This window comes from Daucus carota, chromosome 4 (genome assembly GCF_001625215.2).
Source record: "Daucus carota subsp. sativus chromosome 4, DH1 v3.0, whole genome shotgun sequence".
NCBI lineage: Eukaryota > Viridiplantae > Streptophyta > Magnoliopsida > Apiales > Apiaceae > Daucus > Daucus carota.
Genome location: NC_030384.2, coordinates 25,731,683 through 25,751,616, shown reverse-complemented (window position 1 = coordinate 25,751,616; position 19,934 = coordinate 25,731,683). Strand labels below are relative to the sequence as shown.

At 34.6% G+C, this 19,934-nt stretch overlaps 3 protein-coding genes across 3 annotated transcripts; 2 read left to right on the top strand and 1 right to left on the bottom strand.

The window, feature by feature from the left end:
* The first annotated feature begins 1,606 nt into the window (after window positions 1-1,606).
* On the top strand, window positions 1,607-2,608 carry LOC108218106 (uncharacterized). Its single transcript, XM_017391027.2, has 2 exons — window positions 1,607-1,799; window positions 2,219-2,608. The coding sequence occupies exons 1-2, from the start codon at window positions 1,672-1,674 to the stop codon at window positions 2,526-2,528; spliced, it is 438 nt and encodes a 145-aa protein (XP_017246516.1). The 5' UTR covers window positions 1,607-1,671; the 3' UTR covers window positions 2,529-2,608.
* A 1,964-nt stretch (window positions 2,609-4,572) lies between these two features.
* LOC108216473 (osmotin-like protein) lies at window positions 4,573-5,535 on the bottom strand. Its single transcript, XM_017389238.2, has one exon. The coding sequence runs from the start codon at window positions 5,493-5,495 to the stop codon at window positions 4,758-4,760; it is 738 nt and encodes a 245-aa protein (XP_017244727.1). The 5' UTR covers window positions 5,496-5,535; the 3' UTR covers window positions 4,573-4,757.
* Window positions 5,536-15,850: 10,315 nt separating this feature from the next.
* On the top strand, window positions 15,851-18,924 carry LOC108218630 (heat shock cognate 70 kDa protein 2). Its single transcript, XM_017391658.2, has 2 exons — window positions 15,851-16,153; window positions 17,012-18,924. The coding sequence occupies exons 1-2, from the start codon at window positions 15,940-15,942 to the stop codon at window positions 18,751-18,753; spliced, it is 1,956 nt and encodes a 651-aa protein (XP_017247147.1). The 5' UTR covers window positions 15,851-15,939; the 3' UTR covers window positions 18,754-18,924.
* Window positions 18,925-19,934: the final 1,010 nt, after the last annotated feature.

The window sequence follows — 19,934 nt, the reverse complement described above, 5'->3', positions numbered from 1 at the left end:
ATAAGATTACGTAAATACATAAAGGAGAGAGGGAGAAAGTGAGGGGGAGAGAGAAAGAGAGCTACTGAGTTAACCCGATGGTACTCGTTGAATTCACTCTAGTGCCGGGTTGACTCACTGAGTGGAAACCGAGTTGCCAGGTTGGAACCCTAATTGAACTGGGCACCATCTTTTTTGCTCACATTTGCTCTGATGCAGGCTTCAAAATTGCCTATGCTATGCTTCTTCTTCGGTGCTAGCTTGATTTAGATAGTAGATTGAGTAGATTAAGCTGGCTACAAGTTGACTTGAATTTTTTCAGATCTAAAATTTTTTGGTCTTGCCATCTTTTCGAACGGATTCACTTTTTGGGTGCTCCTTGAACGGGTCTCAACCATTCAGAGAAACCATACGAGGCACGGGAGAGAGTTTCTCAAACCAACCCCTTCCTGGCGGGCCAAATGATAAAGCCAAAATTGTCTCCTTCCATTGACCATCGATTGCATTGCCTTGACGTCGGGAAGTGGTGGAAGGAACAGAAAGGAAGTCCTGCAAAACAATGCTCGACCGGGGTGGCCGTCAAGCACCTCCGGTGTAAGAATGAGAATCCATGTATAAAGAAGATGAGGATAAAGTATGAGTGTGTGTGTCCAAGATAAAATGATACCATCCCTTTTACAAGGAGCCTCCTTCTCTAGACCCGTCCCCTTCCTGCTACATTATTGTCTGATAAAATGTATATATTGTAACAGTTAAATATATTACCGATCCGGGCAAAAGACCCTACGGAAGCGGGGTATTATATCTCGGAGCCGAGTAATGGACCACGCCTCCGCAAAAAACACTTATTTTAAGTTCACCCAAGCGGCCCTTAGATTATATGAATGCATTCGGCAAAAAAAAACAACCGGTCAAACCAGTAAACTGAATAGACAACAAAAATGAATCCAAATAATTCTCCACCTTTTAATCCAAATTATCAAGTCCCCAATACCTAATTTTCATATAATTTTTCAAATTCTTATTTTTCAAAACAAATTACTCAATTTAGATTTAATATTATGCAAATTTATCTATCGTTCACATTTTTATACTTTGAGTTTACTTAAATTTTGGATGGAATATATGACAAAAAGAATTAGATGGATGGATGCATAATTTTTAATTAGATTTTGATTGTTCTTATATAATGTTTCTTGTTTCTTCATGTGGTTTTTTGAATCAAAATTGAACCGGTGGAAACCTGAAATTTAAAACTGCAATCAAAATCAACAATGAACTTACGATTAAAAAGTAATTCTTAAATCGAGAATACTTAAATTTTATCGAAAATCCGCATCGATATCCTATCCGCCCTGGCGTACACCGTGTGGTCTGCGTCAATATTGTCGAAACAATGACGATTCATAAACTTAAAGCCCATCGAACAATCAAGAAAAATGTCACAGCCACACTGAAAAGCCCATCACATAGTATCAGATAAGTACGATCATCACTTCCTTGACTAAAAATCAACATCAAAACCCGAGACACGTGGCAGCATTCTAAATACACATAGCATGCATGGTGGACACGTATACAGTCCACCACTGTTATATGTAACGTGAGAACCGATCCCCAAAAATAGCACACAATAAACAGTCGAACAAACACTGCTAAATAAAAATAGAGATCTAGAGATCAAAGAGAGTGATGGCAGCTTCAGGTTCGAGCCCAATACTCGCGTACGTAGTTGTTTATGTGAAAGATGTAGCAAAATCTGTCGCTTTCTATTCCAAGGCTTTTGGCTACCAAGTCCGTCGTCTCGACGAATCCAAAAGGTAATCCAAATTTTTAACACAATTATATTATTCCCGATCAAATATAATTGTATGTGTTTGTTTCGAAACAAATTGACAGTATTAGACACGATCATGGACCCGAAATCCGAAATTAAATTTTCATCCTCTTAAACTCAAATATTCAGTTTTATGCAATTTTAAGTAATTTCATCTTAACCTTTTCGATCTGTTACAAACACGAACCGACATGTTATCCGAAATTGACATTCTAATTTATGGAGTAGTTAGTTAATTAGTGGTTAGAATAGTTTGCACGTGTTCGTTCGACTAATTAATTTTGCGAAGAACAGAAGCCGTGATTTGCACATAAGTTTTAGTTATATATAAAATTTATTGTAATATTTGATCAACCATTTCTAGTGTGTCACTTAAATTTGTTGTTATGTTGCATATTTTAGGTGGGGAGAGCTCGAAAGCGGGCATACAACGGTAGCGTTTACGCCAAAGCACCAGCACGAGACGGACGATGTAACGGGCGAGGTTCGCTCACCAGGGAGCCGAAAGGAGAGAGACCCGGTGGAGGTGTGTTTTGCATACAAAGATGTGGATGCAGCTTACAAGAGAGCCGTGGAGAATGGAGCCATTGGAGTGAGCGAGCCCGAAGATAAAGAGTGGGGTCAGAAAGTAGGGTATGTTAGAGATCTTGATGGTATTGTGGTTAGGTTGGGAAGCTTTGTTTCTGAGCCAGGAAAGCCCCATGACTCTTGAATAATTCACTGGTCTTGATGAATAATTTCGGATGTTGAATGTATTTTCAAATTTTAAATGGTAATTCTCATGTTTAGAAATTGAAACATTGACAATTGAGTAGTGTTATAGTGTAGTAATAGTGTATGGGGTAGCAAAAGTTTGTCAGGGTTGCAGTTTCACGTGCAGATGAGCCACCCCGATAAGGTCAATTGCTAAAGTGAAAAAGATGCTAAACGCTCAAATTTTCAAAAGATAACAAAAAAATAGGCATGCCTTCTTTGTAATCAGGCGCAACTTTCAAAAAAATGGTTTCAGGACTGGGAAGGTAACTTTTTTGTTAATCTAGAAGAGTTCATTTGCATTTTCTTCATTTTAGTTTTTGAAATAAGAAGAAATAAGCGGTTTGCATTTCGGTTGAAAAATTGTATATTTTGGGGAAGTTGCATTTGATCTTGGTTGTCAGAACAGTATGTTTTCTAAGAACCTTGGTGGCTGTTTGTTTATGAATTATAAGCCCAACTTCTGGATTATGAGCCTTATTCGTACCGTTTGTGTAATAAGTCAAGAAGCACTTATAAAAAGTTAGGAATGCTAGCTTTTGTTTCAGGACTCATACTTATTTACCAAACACTTTAGTCACTTATAAGTCTTATTTTGCTTCTAACTTCTACCCCGCTTATTTATTTTAATCAAAAAGCACTTATTTTAACCTCATCCAAACAGCCTCTTACGAAAGAAAGAGGTGCTTATTACTTGTCCACGCCCAGCGGTTTCCCGTAATGGGAATATGGGAAGGGTTTGTATATGTTTGTCATGAGCATATGTTAAAGTTAAACACTAAAATTTAGTCGCTTTTACATATCGATTTTTTAAATAAATTTTATCCTTATTTTCAACTCTCTCTTTTGATTTCTATACACTTTTTTTTTAGGATGTTCCATTCAATTTTATACATTTCAAAACTTTCCCACAATAGTAAAATTTTATAAATATGAAAACCCTACTCACCCCTTACTTTCATTTACTTTTCCAAATCTATCACTTAAGTATTAATGACCCTCGCCACTTTACCTACTTTTTTTTTTTTTTTTCCTCATTACTTTACATTACTCTATACAATTTTTTTAAACTTCATGTCCAAAAAAAAACGTGTATATATCCCAGAAGAATGAAGAGGGTATCCTCATAATTCTTGTGCTGGTGACCAGATCACAGAAAAACAGTTTAAGAAAAGGTTAGGTTGCATGGGCTGTCTGATTTCTATTGCTTTTCCCACGCCTTGTTCTTGTCTTATACCAGTACTAGTACTCATACTATTAAACACAATAATTGTAGTGTAGCTACATGAGTACTCCCATTCACTGTAGTAATTTGAAAATAAAAAGTGAGAAAAACAGGAAACATAGGGATTCTGAAACAGCACAGAGATTCGCTGCTACTCTAGTCATTTGCCAGTGACTCCCCCACCCAGTGCCTCTCTTTTTACGCTTTTTACACCAAAACAAACACATCAAAACCTGTGCTTTCTCTTCTCACCACTCATTCACATCTAGATAGAGTTGTACAATCACATAAAATGCGAATCTCCACATTTTACATACAATTTCGAAATGATTTAGGGTGCTGATATATGCACACCCTAAACTTATTTATGCACACCCTATCTCCTGTTTTGTATCAAATTACCCTTGTGTTTTTTTCCCAACCAAATATCTCAGTAATTTAAAAGGGTATTTTAGTACAAAATAGATAGAAAGGTGTGCATAAATCAATTTAGGGTGTGCATAAATCAGCACCCATGATTTATTATTAACTGGACTACTGGAGTGACTCTAATATGAAATTTAACTCTAATATGGGCAAATAGCTAGATGAGCACTCAACATATACATCATCGAACGTTGTTATCTATTTTGCTACATCTAAATATAGGATTAAGTATTTAAGTGAACATTAATCTGACTTGGATTGATTAATCTATTTGCTCATAGTACAAATTTCAACACTTATTACTCGGCCATTTGAAAATAAAAAGTGTTCAAACATAACACGTGACAGCAAATACATAAAAAGATCTTATAATATCTTATCAGGTCCCAATCCATAAGACAGAAAAAAAAAAAAAAAAAACATAACAACACTCATGAGTTCATACACCATTAATTAAAACATCAAGACACAAACATCCGCTTGAAACTAACTTAATTAGACTAAACTAATCCTGATTAGATAGCAGGGATCAACATTTTAGTGACAGAAGATGACTTTGAGCTCACGTGGAGAAGAGCAGTCATGCATAAGCGAAGGACTATCATGGGCATAAGTGAACGTGGAGGGGCATTCCTTCTTGAAATACTCCGAGTAGCTTGTGGGCTTGCATGTATGCGGGCTGTTATAATGGTTCCTGCAGCAGAACTCATCTTTATTGAACGCCTCGCAGGCGCTCTTGCACCCGATCACGTGCCCCGCGGAGGCTCTGAGTTGTAGTGGCGCGGGGCACTTGGGGAGGAGATCGGGCTTACACCCCACCACGGGGCAGACTCCGTGCCCCTCGTGGGGTGTAACTGTCATGGGTACGTTGTACCCATCGACGAGACTGACCGCGTAAGAGGAGAGGTCGTTATGGCCGTGGTGGAGCGAGAACTGGGCCAGAGTGGCGGGAGGAGCTCCACCACGGCCATTGCATTCCACTTTTCCTGTGCCACAGTCTCCGGTGGCACAGGAAAAGTGGTTGTCGTGGGTGTAGCAGTGAGTACGCGCCCACAAGCGACCGGACCAGTGGGCCGTGGGGGCGGGGAAGGATCGGTGGGAGAGGGAGGGGAGAAAGAAGCCTCCGCCTTCGAGGAGGAGGTGGCCGGAGTTGGGCTGGATGGCGGGCCAGAGAGGGAACGGGCAGTTGTTGACGACGGTGAGAATAGAGGAAGGAGTAGCAGAAGAGAGAGCTATGAAGAAGCTGAAGAAAAGGAGCGGAGAGAAGGAGGCCATTTGTTAATTGTGGTTTGGGTATTTGAGAATAGCAAAGGGAGAGTGTGAGTATAAATAGAGGGGGTGTCTGTTTTGAGATGTGTAGTCGCATCCAGCTAGCGGGTGCTTGTCTCGCAGATTTGGCTGGGTTATTTTGTTTGCTACTGGTTTTGTTGAATGACACGTTTTTTTCTTTACAATCTAGGGATAAAAAGGTACTCATGGGCATGAACTTTGCGCCTGTTTTAGCAACTTCCATTTTGAAAAATAAGCTCTTATTCTTATTTTAAAAAATTGTATTTTATATTCTTTTCTGATATAAATATTAAATAGGTGTTTATATTCGTTACTTTCATTATTTGACTCATAAAAAAATGTTTATTTCAGAAAACAAATATAATTTTATGTATATTTCTCTACAAATAAGCTCTTATTTCTAAATTAAAAATAAGATTAGCAAACGACCATAATTTCACAATTCTACATGTTACTTTCATCGGCAATACGCTATGTCGCCCGTTTAATACCAAAACTTTCATATGGGATTTATATCCGTTACTGTTGGCTATAGTTCTTTGCTTTTAAAAATCGGTTTTTCTGGTAAACTCTTAAATTCCACATGTTTGACTCATTTTAATTGGTTGTTGTTTCTTAATAATGATGAACCCCCTGTAAATGCAACAATCACACCAATCAAAATCTCTCAAACTTATAAAATTTAGTGCTTAAAATATGCTCATGACACAAACTAGACAAACTCTTTCAAAATTGGTGTTTCCAGTGTATCAAAGGACACACATTAAGTACTAAAATTTATGAATTATTTGGATGCATTTGATTGGTGTCATTATTAAAGATTGTTAGCCAATTAAAACAAAATAAATTTATGGAATTTTGTGCTTATTGTGTGCTCATGGGCACACCATGAAAAAACCGTTAACAACTAAATATTAATAATTTTATTTACAGTAATTTAAATTACGGTCTCGTAGAACGAACCTCATCATGTTAATTTTCTTCAGTTTAATCCTAAAATTTTGAAAATATTCACTCCAATATGAAATAAAATTAGTTGGCTAGTGATCAAATACAAACCAACCTTAAAATAAAAACTAAAAACCAGTCTAATTTAGTGATATCTTTTTTTTGTATTTACCGATATTCTCTTAAGGATTTAGTGATCTGTATTACAAAAATTAATGAAAACTTCTAGAAACTGCTCAAGATCTCCAAATCTATTCCAAAAACTGCTCAGAATCTCCAGATCTGTTTTCGTTGCCGATTTAGGTGGAGGTGGTGGAGATAGTGGATGTGAAGGTGGAGAATGAGGTGGTGGACATGGAAGGAGTTTTTGGCTTTGTTCGGCAGTTTTTGGCAAAGATACAGATTTAAAACTGCAGTAAAATCGGGCAAATCTTATCGAAAGTGAGGATGACCGAGGTGAGACCGTAGGTGAAGGTGGAGATGTGTCGGATTTGGTGGTGATATAAATAATGGAGGTGGTGGTTATGGAGGTGGAGATGGTGATGACGGAGGTGGCGACGGAGGTGGGGTTGGTGAAGATGGAGGTGGGATTGGTGAAGATGGAGATGGAGATGGGATTGTTAAAAAAAATTAGTTATATTTGCTTTAGGATTTAGTGATATATCAGCTTGATTTTTAGTTTGTAGAATAAAAGAGGTTTATAGTGGAGGTGGACTCTATATATAACACACACATCTTTGTATGATATTCAGTTAATTTTAATTGTATGATATTCAGATAATTTTAATTGTATGATATTCAGACAATTTTAAATAGTTGTTTGCTTCCCATAGAAAAAATAAATTGCGAGGTAATCTAGTTAGGATAAATTATATTTAGAGCATCTTAAGGAAGATATAGCTATAATTGTTAGCTAAAAGTATGAATATAGATGATTAGGTAAAAATTTGCTGAACCAATAAATTTTGTCCTCCAGTGGTATTGGCTATATTGGTTAGCTAAATTTAATATTCTGTTATTTTAAAATTTTAATAATTATATTTTCAAATAATAGTTATTTATTGTGAATAAATTTCATAAATAACTTTCTTATAAATTTATTCACATAAACATTTCATATAAATATATATTTTATCCTAATTAATTAAAATAATATTATTATTTAAGAATATATTATCATACTATTTTCAAATTTTAACCGCTAAATTTTCACATTGTAGATATGTATTGTAAATAAAGTTCATAAATAAATTATTTTTTGAATTTATTCAAATAAAATTTTATACAAGAATATATGTTATGTAAATAATTAAATAATTTTATTTAATAATGCAAATAATATAGTCTTTTAAAATTAATTTCATTCCAAAATTTTATCTAAATGTTGTAAACATAAGATAATTTTTATAACTAAAAACACTATATTATAAATCTAAATTTTAGGTATCGGCAAGTGTATAAACACTGGTGTTAATTTTACCCTAATTGAAAATTGAAAACAATTCATATAACACAAACTCAAATCCTTTCATAAATCTAAAATACTCTATTGTAATGAATAATACTACACGATTCATTCTTGATATTATGAATGCAGAAGAAGAAGAAGAGCAGTAAACAATGATGAGAATGAGTGCGGCATACCTTCATAATCAGCTTGAAAGAGCAAATTCTATCTCGTGTCATGGTGGTTCCACAACGAATCATCGTGTATTAATTGCAATAGAAGAGAAGGTCATGCTAAACTGTATCGTGATTATTTTTCGATACACCTATATATACTGATACACAATTTCGCTGAAGATTTTGGATGCGTAGATCATTGTTTATGCAAATTGAAGAAGCGGTTACAGCTCATGACAATTATTTTACTCAACGAACTAATGTTGTGGGAATTCATGGCTTGTCTTCACTTTAGAAAGTGACAGCTGCACTTAGGATGTTTTGCATATGAAACAACAATTGATGCATTTGATGATTATGTTCGAAATGATGAGAGTACAGCAATAGAGACTCTAAGAAGGTTTGTTAAATCAATTGTTAAAGTCTTCAGAACCGAATATATATAAGACGCCCAAATACTGAAGATGTGTCTAGATTACTAGCAGAGAATGAATAACGAGGCTTTCCCGAAATGTTGGGTTGTATTGATTGTATGCATTGGAAGTGGATAATTGTCCAGCTGGTTGGCAAGGTATGTACACGGGTCATGTTCATTAACTAACTATTATATTAGAAGCTATAGCTTTAAAGGACTTGTGGATTTGGCATGCTTTTTTTGGATTACCGAGGTCGTTAAATGATATTAACGTGTTAGATCGGTCTCATATTTTTGAATAATTGGTAGAAGGTCGCAGCCCTGAAGTGAGGAATACCATCAACGGACATGAATATAACCCGGGATATTATCTTGCTGATGGTATATATCCCTCTCGACCAACTTTTGTCAAAACTATTTCAAAACTTCAAGGTAAGAAAAAGAATATTTTCCAATGGCACAATAATCAGTTAGAAAGGATGTTGAAAGAGCATCTAGAATGTTGGAATCTCGGTTTGCAATGATTCGCGGACCATCACAATTTTGAGATGTGGACACAATGAAATATTATCATGACCGCCTACATAATATTACATAACATGATCATCGAAGATAAACGGGATTGACGTATGTAAAGAGTCTACCTTGACTGAAATATTTGAACAACGCACTAAAACTCAACAATTAAGTCATCATCTTCGCTTTGACCATATATAAGTTGAAATCTAACTTATGTTGAGTTGGAATCAAATTTATAGAGACGGAGGCTCAATGTTCCAGCTGGATGATGAATTATAAGCAAGGGCAATAAGTAATTCAAATACTTTAACGAGCAGAACAAACAAAACAATTAGTCATTAACACAAACAAAGCAATTACATTAACACAAACAAAGCAATTAGCCTTGAACGAAAAGAAAATCTACCTTATCTTGATATGTCAATCCACTTTGATTACTTCCACATATTTGATTGTAAAATCCAATAAATTTTGTGAATTTTTCATTGATTGTGCACCACCGATTACACAACGAATTAACACTTCGATCACTTTCCGATCCTTCTTTATTTCCCTCGTAATAATTCCAAATCCAATTCCAATAACATGTGTGAATCTGATTATTTCTTTACACCGGATCCATACTAATATTGAGCCATGCTAAAATAAGCAACATATCCTCTTCAATTAAAAAAGTCTTTGATTTTTTGCCCTTTTTTCAGTTTTATTGGAGCTTCTTTTTTAGGCTTAGCTAGACATGGGTGGAGGTTGTGATTGGGATTGTGGTGGCTGAGTAAATACCATTCGATTTCAGTATATGAACACTTATTAAGCAAAGATACAAACGATTCATGCATTTCTAATTTCACAACAAAAACCAAAGAACTAATTAACCTCCCAAAAAATCCAAAACTACTGAAACCCTAATTATACATATACATATACATATACATATACATATACATATACATATACATATACATATACATATACATATACATATACATATACATATACATATACATATACATATACATATACATATACATATACATATATACATACATATATATAGGGTCCTCCTCCAATACAAACTACTAGAATAGAAACTAAATGGAAACCAATGCGATTAAGTAGAGAGATGTGGGTTTTGAGATTGGGGATGGACCCAGAGATGGGCCTAGACGGGGTCTAAGTGGGGCCTAGTAGGGCCGGGTCAGGGCCTAGTGGGACCATGGCGGAGCCAAGGTTTGGCTCTTTAAGACTGTCTGGAGCCTGTCCAGGGCCTATGAGGAGCCTTGGCGAGGCCCTAGCGGGCCCGGGGTGGATTGTGTGGGGTTGAGGGTGTGCCATAGGTGGGTGATGACATATAGGGGGTGAGTGATGACATATAAGGGGGTAGGTGAGGTCATTTAGGTATAGTTTCTCTTGGTTTCCATTTTAGTTTTTATTTTAGTGGTTTCTATTTGAGCAATTGCATATATATATATATATATATATATATATATATATATAAAGAAATCAATAGTAATTAATGATGAACTCAAACCTCAAACTTGTTCCAAAACTGAATCAGCGTGAAAGAAGAAGCAGAAGCGGGTCGAGAAGAAGCGGGTGCGGGAGGAGAAGAAAAACAAAGCGGGAGATGACGTGGCAAGTTTAGCAGCTGATTTTCAAGTTCAACAGATGTAGCATAGCTGTAGTGGATATCTAAATTTTAGCTAAAAGGTTGAAACGGTTGGAGCTGTGCTTTTGAATATGAAATAGCTATATTTTTCTTTTCTCAATGACAGCTCAACATTTTTACCTAACCGGAGATACCCTCTGGAGTTGCTCTTATCTAGTAATCTTATCCATACATTTTAATGGGAATGTTTGGCTCAACTTAAATGCAAAAAGTAAAGATGTATTTTGGAAAAGAAAAAAGTTCACACAACATACTCACGTATACATTATTATAAATAAGTAATATATTTCTGAAAAATAAAAAGATAAGTCTTAATATTTATACACGCAATTTTAAAAAAACGATTTGCATATGTATAATTTCTTATTCTTTTAATAGAAATAATCATCTACGTTTATTTTCAAACATCATTCTTATTACAAAGAATAATGAAAGCAAAAACAATATAAATACCAATTGAGTGCCTCTGTTACTTTGATGCATGTGTCACACAAGAGCTCTCTAATTTTATCTTGCTTAAATCATAAATAGCAAATTGATCTTGAAGACAAACGGGGATGATCTTCAGAACTAATTGCATCCTAACCTCCTTTGAACGCAATTACTTTTCATAATACATTTTCCTCTTTTGTTTTTATGAATCAAATATTTATTTCTCTTCTTTTTCATAATACTTTTTTTTCTCTCTTCTAAATATAAATTTCAATTAATTAATATAATAATGTTTGAAAACAAAGGCATGAATTGTTTTTGAAATGATCAGGGGCGGATGTACTCTTTCTTCAGTAGGTGGAGAGGACCCCATTGAAGCTGCACTGTCAACAGAGATATAAAACTTTTATAAGCTGGGAACCCATTCGAAAAAAACTAGGAACCCACATATATATAAGTCTACTTCAGCCCGGCCCATTAATTTAAGATACTCCCTCCGTCCCGGTAGATTGTATACATTTGTTTTGGACACGGAGACCAAGAAAAAGTGTAAAAAGTGAGTAAAGTGAGATGAAAAGTGAGTAAAGTGGTGGGACCCATTTATATTTAATGATAGATTTGAGATAGTGGAGGAAAATAGTGGGTGTAATAGTGTTTATATTATTATAGAATAGAGATAGTGGAAGAAAGAAGTTGGTGTAATACTGTTTTATATTATTAAAAGTTACTATATTTGGAATGTATAGAAATGATGGGACGTCCCAAAAAGGAAACTGTATAGAATTGATTGGGACGGAGGGAGGATAGAAATAGCCCATAGTAGCCCACTAAATTGGCTACCTATTTGCACATACCATATTAATCAAGGTGTTATCATTTCATCCTTAATTTTCGTGTCATTCTATTTAAGTATCTACTTTACTTGTTTTATGCTATGTTGCCTAAAAAACATTTATCTGGAAGTGCAATTGAAATGGAAGTAGAGCCTGCTCTTCTTGCAAAACGCCGTGTTATTCGAAAAAAGCATTTTGATGAATATACTCAAGAGAATGAACTATGTCAATCGCCTGAAGAGTTATTCAGACTTGATTTTTTTTTTTGTGGTTGTTGATGTGACAATTACTTCTTTGCAAAGTAGATTTGAGCAACTAAAAAATTTTGAAAATCTATTTGGTTTTTGTTTGATTTTGACAAGTTAAAGTCGCTAGCTGAGAATGAATTGAGTGAATGTTGTGTTACTTTTCACTCTGTTTTTTCTTATGATGACTCATCGGATGTTGATTTACATAATTTGTACTCCTAACTTAAAGTATTACAATCTACTTTGCTAGATAAACTAATGTCAGCCACTAAAATTCTTGAGTTTGTTATATCTGCAGATTGCTATCTAAATGCTTTAATCGCTTATAGAATCTTTTTAACAGTTCTAGTGACCGTGGCATCAACAGAAAGAAGTTTTTCGAAGTTAAAATTGATAAAAACCTACTTGAGGTCTTCAATGTCACAAGAACGGCTGAATGATCTTGCTATTTTATCAATCGAAAAGAAACTTCTAAAACATATTGACTCTGATGTTATCATCAATGACTTTGCATCTTGGAAAGCTCATAGAACTCAATTTTTAATGAATTGTTGGATTGTGTATTATATCATTACTTATAAATTATTTGGAACTTTTTTTGTAATATATTTTAGCAAATAGTTGATGGTTTGAATATTTTCAAATTTTTTGAAGAGGGCCCCAATTTATTTTTTGGCCTAGAGCCCCCGAAAGTTCAGGATCGGGCATGCACCGCTGCAATACATAAGCAAAGTGATATTGTAAAGAATGAGTATATAATTAGATTGAATGCTTCAATTGATGTTTCTAGATATTTACTGAATGGTGCATTACCTTTCTGTGGTCATGATGAGTCAGAAAACTCTCTACATAAGGGACATTTTCTGGAAATGATAAAGTACATACAAACTCAAAATGAAAGTGTTCGTAAAGTGATACTAAAAAATGCTCCTTGGAACAATTAAATGGTATCTCCTAGCATCAAGAAAGATATTTGTCATTGTTTTGCACAAGACATACTCAAATCTATTTTTGCTGAAATCAGTGATAATGTGTTTGCTTTGTTAGTTGATGAGTCTAGTGATGATGCTTGTGGAGTGGTTAAGGAGAGATTTGTTGGTCTTGTTCATGTATTAACGCTTTCAGAAATCTAATGATGCTCTCGCACTCAAATTCGATTCTGCTAATTGTACGTGTGCCTCTAGTAGTATATCTCTTGATTATACTCCTATTCGCAGAGAATCAATTCATGATATCAGCCGATTACACAAATCAATACGGAAACATATCAATTAGAATTACCACAACAAATCAAATCAGTATGAAATCATGTTAATAGTGCAAACATGACTTCTCCTTAAGCCCTAGAATAACTACTCAATGATAACTAAACAACTGAAACAATAAAAAAACATAATAAAACTAACAAGAAAATAGAAGAAAACTACAAAAGAAAACCTTTAACTTTCATTGTTGTCACACCAAGAAAGGCTATAGTTTCTCCATAAGCCTTTCCACCCCTAATTCTAACATAATAGTGTACAATAATAAAAGTCTAATCCTCTATTTAATAATAAAAGTAGTTTTAATGTTTTAACTAACAGACAAATAGAACTCCAAAACCAAGTAGCACTGTTCTTCATAATTCGTAGCTGTATTTGGACCTCTGTTTTCCGGATTTTCCTGTTGAACTTTGCTTTTTGGACTACTTTTGAATTAAAGAGAATTCCAGGGGCCTCTCATCGGTTGTAAAAACGTCAAATCCGACATGCATGCGGAACTGAAGTTATGGCCCAAACAGTGCAGAAATCGGCTAGAACCCAATAAATCCAATTTTTCTTACAATTTTTGCTTTAAAAAAGCTATTTTTACTCAAATCCTTCTTAACTTGAAATTCTTTATACTCTACTATAAAACTTGAAAATATATTAAATAAATATTCAAATCAATGTAAAATATTACTCCCTCTATTTTGAAATATAAGTCGCTTGACTTTTCTGCACGTATTTCTAAGTATTTTGACCACGTGCTAAAAATGATTATTTTCGAAATTTTCTTTTTTTAAATAAAAATATATGATTGATATTATTATTCAGGAAATAAAAATTTCAGAAATAATGATTTTAAGCTTGCGGTCAAATGACTTAAAAATACGTGCGAAAAAGTCTAACGACCTATGTTTCAAAACGGAGGGAGTATTAAATATGAAAATAAAATCATATTGAATATATGTAAAAATATATATTCTATCAATATATCAGAATTACTTAAATGAAAAAATGATTTAAAATTTCTATTAAACACACTCTGTGAATCTTTATGTAATTCTGCGTATATATGTAAACTACTCCCTCCGTTTCAAATTAGATGTCCACTTTCAAAAAATCACATAGTTTAAGAAAAGTGGGTTTTGAGAAAAAGAGGTGTAATAAGTCATTAATTGAACCTAATGTGTGGTATATAGTTGATCTTGGAAATATAAATTTGAAATATGTGGAGGAGAGTTGATTTTGAAAATATAACTTTACATTGAAAGTTGAAGTGGACAAGTATTTTGAAACAATTTTTTTTTCTAAAGTGGACATGAATTTTGAAATGGAGGGAGTATTAAATTTTTAGAATATACATAATAGTTTGAACTTAGTTAATAAAATTACCTAAACAAAATTTATTAATTTAATTTTATTATATAGTTCTTAAATTTATATCATTCATAAATTTGAAGTAAATACTCTCTCCATCCCGCCAGATTGTTTATGTATTTTGTTTGTTTGCAGGTATTTAGATGCTATTGTAAAGTATAATTCTATAACGTTTTTTTAATTTTTTGAATAAAAGTTTAAAAATATATATATATATTGTGTAAGTATATTTTATAAGAATCTCAAAATGCATGCCAAAAAGTAACGTAAAGAACCCGATGGGACATAGAGAGTATATTTTAAAAAGTGTTGGTATTATTAGGTAATGAATAATGATACACAAATATTCATTAAAAATAAAAAATATTAATTTTTATATGATAGAATTTATGATTAATAAAAACTGCATTCAATTTATTATGTTTAAATAACAAATAAAGACATAAATTCAATAAAATTCAGATTTATGTAATATGTTGAGTGAGTACTTATTAATTTATCGAACATGTGACCAAACTTGTAACAGGCTGACAGCTGTAGCCCGTGACCGAAGTCTCTGGAACAACCTAGAATGAAACAAACCGCGGGAGTCCCATACTTGCCTCTTTTTTCAATTAATAATAATTACTCCCTCCGTCCTCCTGAATTGTATACATTGGGGGACGGGGACGCGGCACGGACTTTAATGCTCCTGTAAAGTGTAGTTGTGTAATTTATTTTTAAAATTTTCTTTTTCTGAATTAAAGTTTGGATGTTATATTTTTATTCAGAAAAAGAAAATCTCAAAAATAAGTTACGGAGCTATATTTTATAAGAGCATTGAAATGCGTGTCGAACATTTCAAAAGAAACATATACAATTAAATGGGACAGAAGGAGTAATTAATACTCATACACACACTTTTTTCATCTTATTTCCATTCAAACTCTACCGCCCTTCCATCCATCCATCCATCTGTCCCATCCAACGGCCCACATTCCCCCATCCGAACATTCTGGAGATCACCTCTTCCTTTATAACCCCCCACCTCTCCACCCCCCACACAGTCACTACATTCACTGCGTGTTTTTTTCATCCAAATATCTAGGGTTTCATAAACAAAAACACTCGATTTTGTTATTAAAATGGCCGGAAAAGGCGAAGGGCCGGCGATCGGGATCGATCTCGGGACGACGTACTCTTGCGTCGGCGTTTGGCAGCACGACAGAGTGGAGATCATCGCTAATGACCAGGGCAACAGAACGACGCCGTCTTATGTGGCGTTTACTGACACCGAGCGGCTGATTGGCGATGCTGCCAAGAATCAAGTCGCGATGAACCCTACCAACACCGTGTTTGGTATGTCTTCTTAATCGAACTTATGTTTTATCCAATTTTTAGTTTTTTTTTATCAATTTAGTCTTTAGATGCTTGCATGACTGATATTGTTTGATTGTAACTCATAATTTTGGTTGATCTAGTCTATTAGCAGCAGCGCCAGCATGTGATATATTTTTAGTTTAATTTTTGGGATTATTTGTCGATTTTTGGGTGCGTTTGAAATAATATTTTATTGTTATTGTGATTGAGTTTTGAAGATTCTACAATTGATGTGTTTGGTTGTGTGAACTGTTCTGTAGGGTTTTAATTTTCAAGTCCTTTATGTTTTTTTTTTCTTGATCTATTTATAAATTTTGGTTTTAATTTTCAAGTCCTTTATGTTTTTTTTTTCTTGATCTATTTATAAATTTTGTAGGCAAGCTTAATCCTTAATTTAAGTAGTATACAGTTGATTGTTGCTCTGGGTTTGTGTTTAATTATGGAGAAATAACTATGTAATTGGATTCAACATGCTTTATGTTAATTTAATTGTATATCATCTATTAGCTATTAGGTCACATGATTTATGATTAAAGATTTTTATTGTAAGGTATCGATTTTTATGGTGAAATGTAATTGAAGTCGTGTTAGATTATTATTTGGTCATATAATTGTTATCATTTTGTATTATGATACAGTGGTTTATTTTTTATGTTGGATAATTTTAATAGCCTGATGTATTATCGTGAGATTGTGAAGACACTGTGTGCGGTTGAATTTGTATAAATATATTGCAGAAGATATCTGTAAATATATTTAATTTTACATGATAGTTTGCTTTAGTGCATTGAATGTGTTTGTTATTGGTGACTGATAAATGTTTTGTGTGAATGTCAGATGCTAAAAGACTGATTGGAAGGAGGATTAGCGATGCTTCTGTGCAGAGTGATATGAAGTTATGGCCTTTTAAGGTCATTGCTGGACCGGCTGAAAAGCCAATGATTGTTGTCAATTACAAAGGGGAGGAGAAACAGTTTGCAGCTGAGGAGATCTCTTCAATGGTTCTTACCAAGATGAGAGAGATTGCCGAGGCTTTCTTAGGCTCAACTGTAAAGAATGCTGTTGTTACAGTTCCTGCCTATTTCAATGATTCTCAGAGGCAGGCAACAAAGGATGCTGGTGTGATTTCGGGCCTTAATGTAATGCGAATTATCAATGAGCCCACTGCAGCAGCAATTGCATATGGTCTTGACAAGAAGGCTTCAAGTGTAGGCGAGAAGAATGTACTCATCTTTGATTTGGGTGGTGGCACTTTTGATGTGTCACTTCTTACAATTGAAGAGGGTATTTTTGAGGTCAAGTCCACTGCTGGTGACACGCATCTGGGAGGTGAAGACTTTGATAACAGGATGGTGAATCATTTTGTACAAGAGTTTAAGAGGAAGAATAAGAAGGATATTAGTGGGAGTGCCAGGGCGTTGAGGAGGCTGAGGACTGCTTGTGAGAGGGCAAAGAGGACTCTTTCTTCAACTGCTCAGACAACAATTGAAATTGATTCTTTGTTTGAAGGTATTGACTTCTACACAACCATTACAAGGGCAAGATTTGAAGAGCTCAACATGGATCTTTTCAGAAAGTGTATGGAGCCTGTTGAGAAGTGTTTGAGAGACGCAAAGATGGACAAAAGCACTGTCCATGATGTGGTGCTCGTTGGTGGTTCTACAAGGATCCCCAAGGTGCAGCAGTTGTTGCAGGACTTTTTCAATGGGAAGGAGTTGTGCAAGAGTATTAACCCTGATGAAGCCGTCGCTTACGGTGCAGCTGTTCAGGCGGCAATTCTCAGTGGCGAAGGCAATGAGAAGGTTCAGGACTTGCTGTTGTTGGATGTAACTCCACTTTCCCTTGGGTTGGAAACTGCTGGAGGGGTGATGACTGTCTTGATTCCAAGAAATACAACAATCCCGACCAAGAAGGAACAGGTGTTCTCAACTTATTCTGATAATCAACCTGGTGTGCTGATTCAAGTTTTTGAGGGTGAAAGAACCCGAACAAGAGATAACAATCTTTTGGGCAAGTTTGAGCTCTCTGGAATCCCTCCTGCTCCAAGGGGTGTTCCCCAGATCACTGTCTGCTTTGACATTGATGCCAATGGTATCTTGAATGTATCGGCTGAGGACAAAACTACTGGGCAGAAGAATAAGATTACTATTACCAATGACAAGGGAAGGCTGTCTAAAGAAGAGATTGAAAAGATGGTGCAAGAAGCAGAGAGGTACAAATCTGAGGATGAGGAGCATAAGAAAAAGATCGAGGCTAAGAATTCTTTGGAAAACTATGCCTACAACATGAGGAATACAATTAAGGACGAGAGCATAAGCTCCAAAATTCCTGCAGCAGACAAGAAGAAGATCGAGGATGCAGTTGAGGAGGCCATCCAGTGGCTTGATGGGAACCAGCTAGGTGAGGTCGATGAATTTGAGGACAAGTTGAAGGAGCTGGAGGGTATCTGTAACCCTATCATTGCCAAGATGTACCAGGAAAATGGCGGCGGCATGGGTGGTGCAATGGATGAAGATGGTCCTTCTGTTGGTGGTGGAAGCGGTTCTGGTGCAGGGCCGAAGATTGAGGAAGTCGATTAATTTGGTTGTTAAATTAATATTGGGGTTTTTGCTTGTTATGTTATCTGCTTTGTTTTAGTGATAGTCCTGGAACTATGCTTTTGAGATGTTGGATGTTGCTCCCGAGTTTGGAAGGGAACATGGTTTATTAATTTCTACCGTTTTAGTTGTTAAAATAATGTTTTCTTGTTCCTTCGTTTTCATTACATCTTTGGGTTTTTATTACATCTTTGGGTGCCTGCTGGTCCTCTCAGTATTAACTGAGATCATTCACGTCCCATCTCCTAAATCCAACCTTATCCCTATATTTTAAGTAAGGAAATTTGTTAACTTGTTAACTTTGGTTGAAATGCTATATTTTAAGGAAATTTGTTAACTTTGATTGAAATGTACTCTACATTCGGAACTCCAAAATATTTAGTTATGGAGATCAGAAGGAAATTCTCATATTTGGAGTTTCACTATTCATCCTTCATAAGCAAAAGAGAACAAAATTTAGTAAAAAAAGATAAGAATGAGGATTGAATTTGGAGAATGAGATAGAAGAAACTTTTAAAAATTTGTTAAATTTTTTGAGGAATTATTTTTTCAGTAAATATTTGGGGTAGAGGCTGGGAGGCTGGATGAGAAATGCTCTGATGTCGTTTTTGGACGAATATTCAACAACAAAATTTTAATATATAAAGAGATAAATTGTTTTCGTGACTAAAAAATGTTGGATCCAGAAATCATATGGCAGTAAAAATGTCTCTTCCAATCAATAGGCTAAGATATTTTATCTAATAAATAATTATTTAATAATTTGATCTATGTAATATATTATTATTTTCGCTCATGCTCCTTGATGAATGTGTGTTTTCAATTCATTTTTTTTCTATTTTTTGGATTCTAAATTTAATAATTCATATAATTTATGTCCGAACAAAATTGTTCGAGTCAAAAAATAAAATTTTTAAAACTGATGTAAAAAATGGCAAGCGAGTTATAATTTACATGGTAATGTCACGGACTTAGAGTGCTAATCAAGACAATAAATTAATTAAATGCTTGAAAAATATTTATCAACGATCATTCTTAATTTTATAGTATTAAACTAGTCGCATTCAAATTCTTCAAAAAGTAAAAATAAAAATTGAGTTGGTAGAAACCATACCGTGCGAAGCACCAGTTTTAGTATAACGTATTATTTTTGAAAATAATAA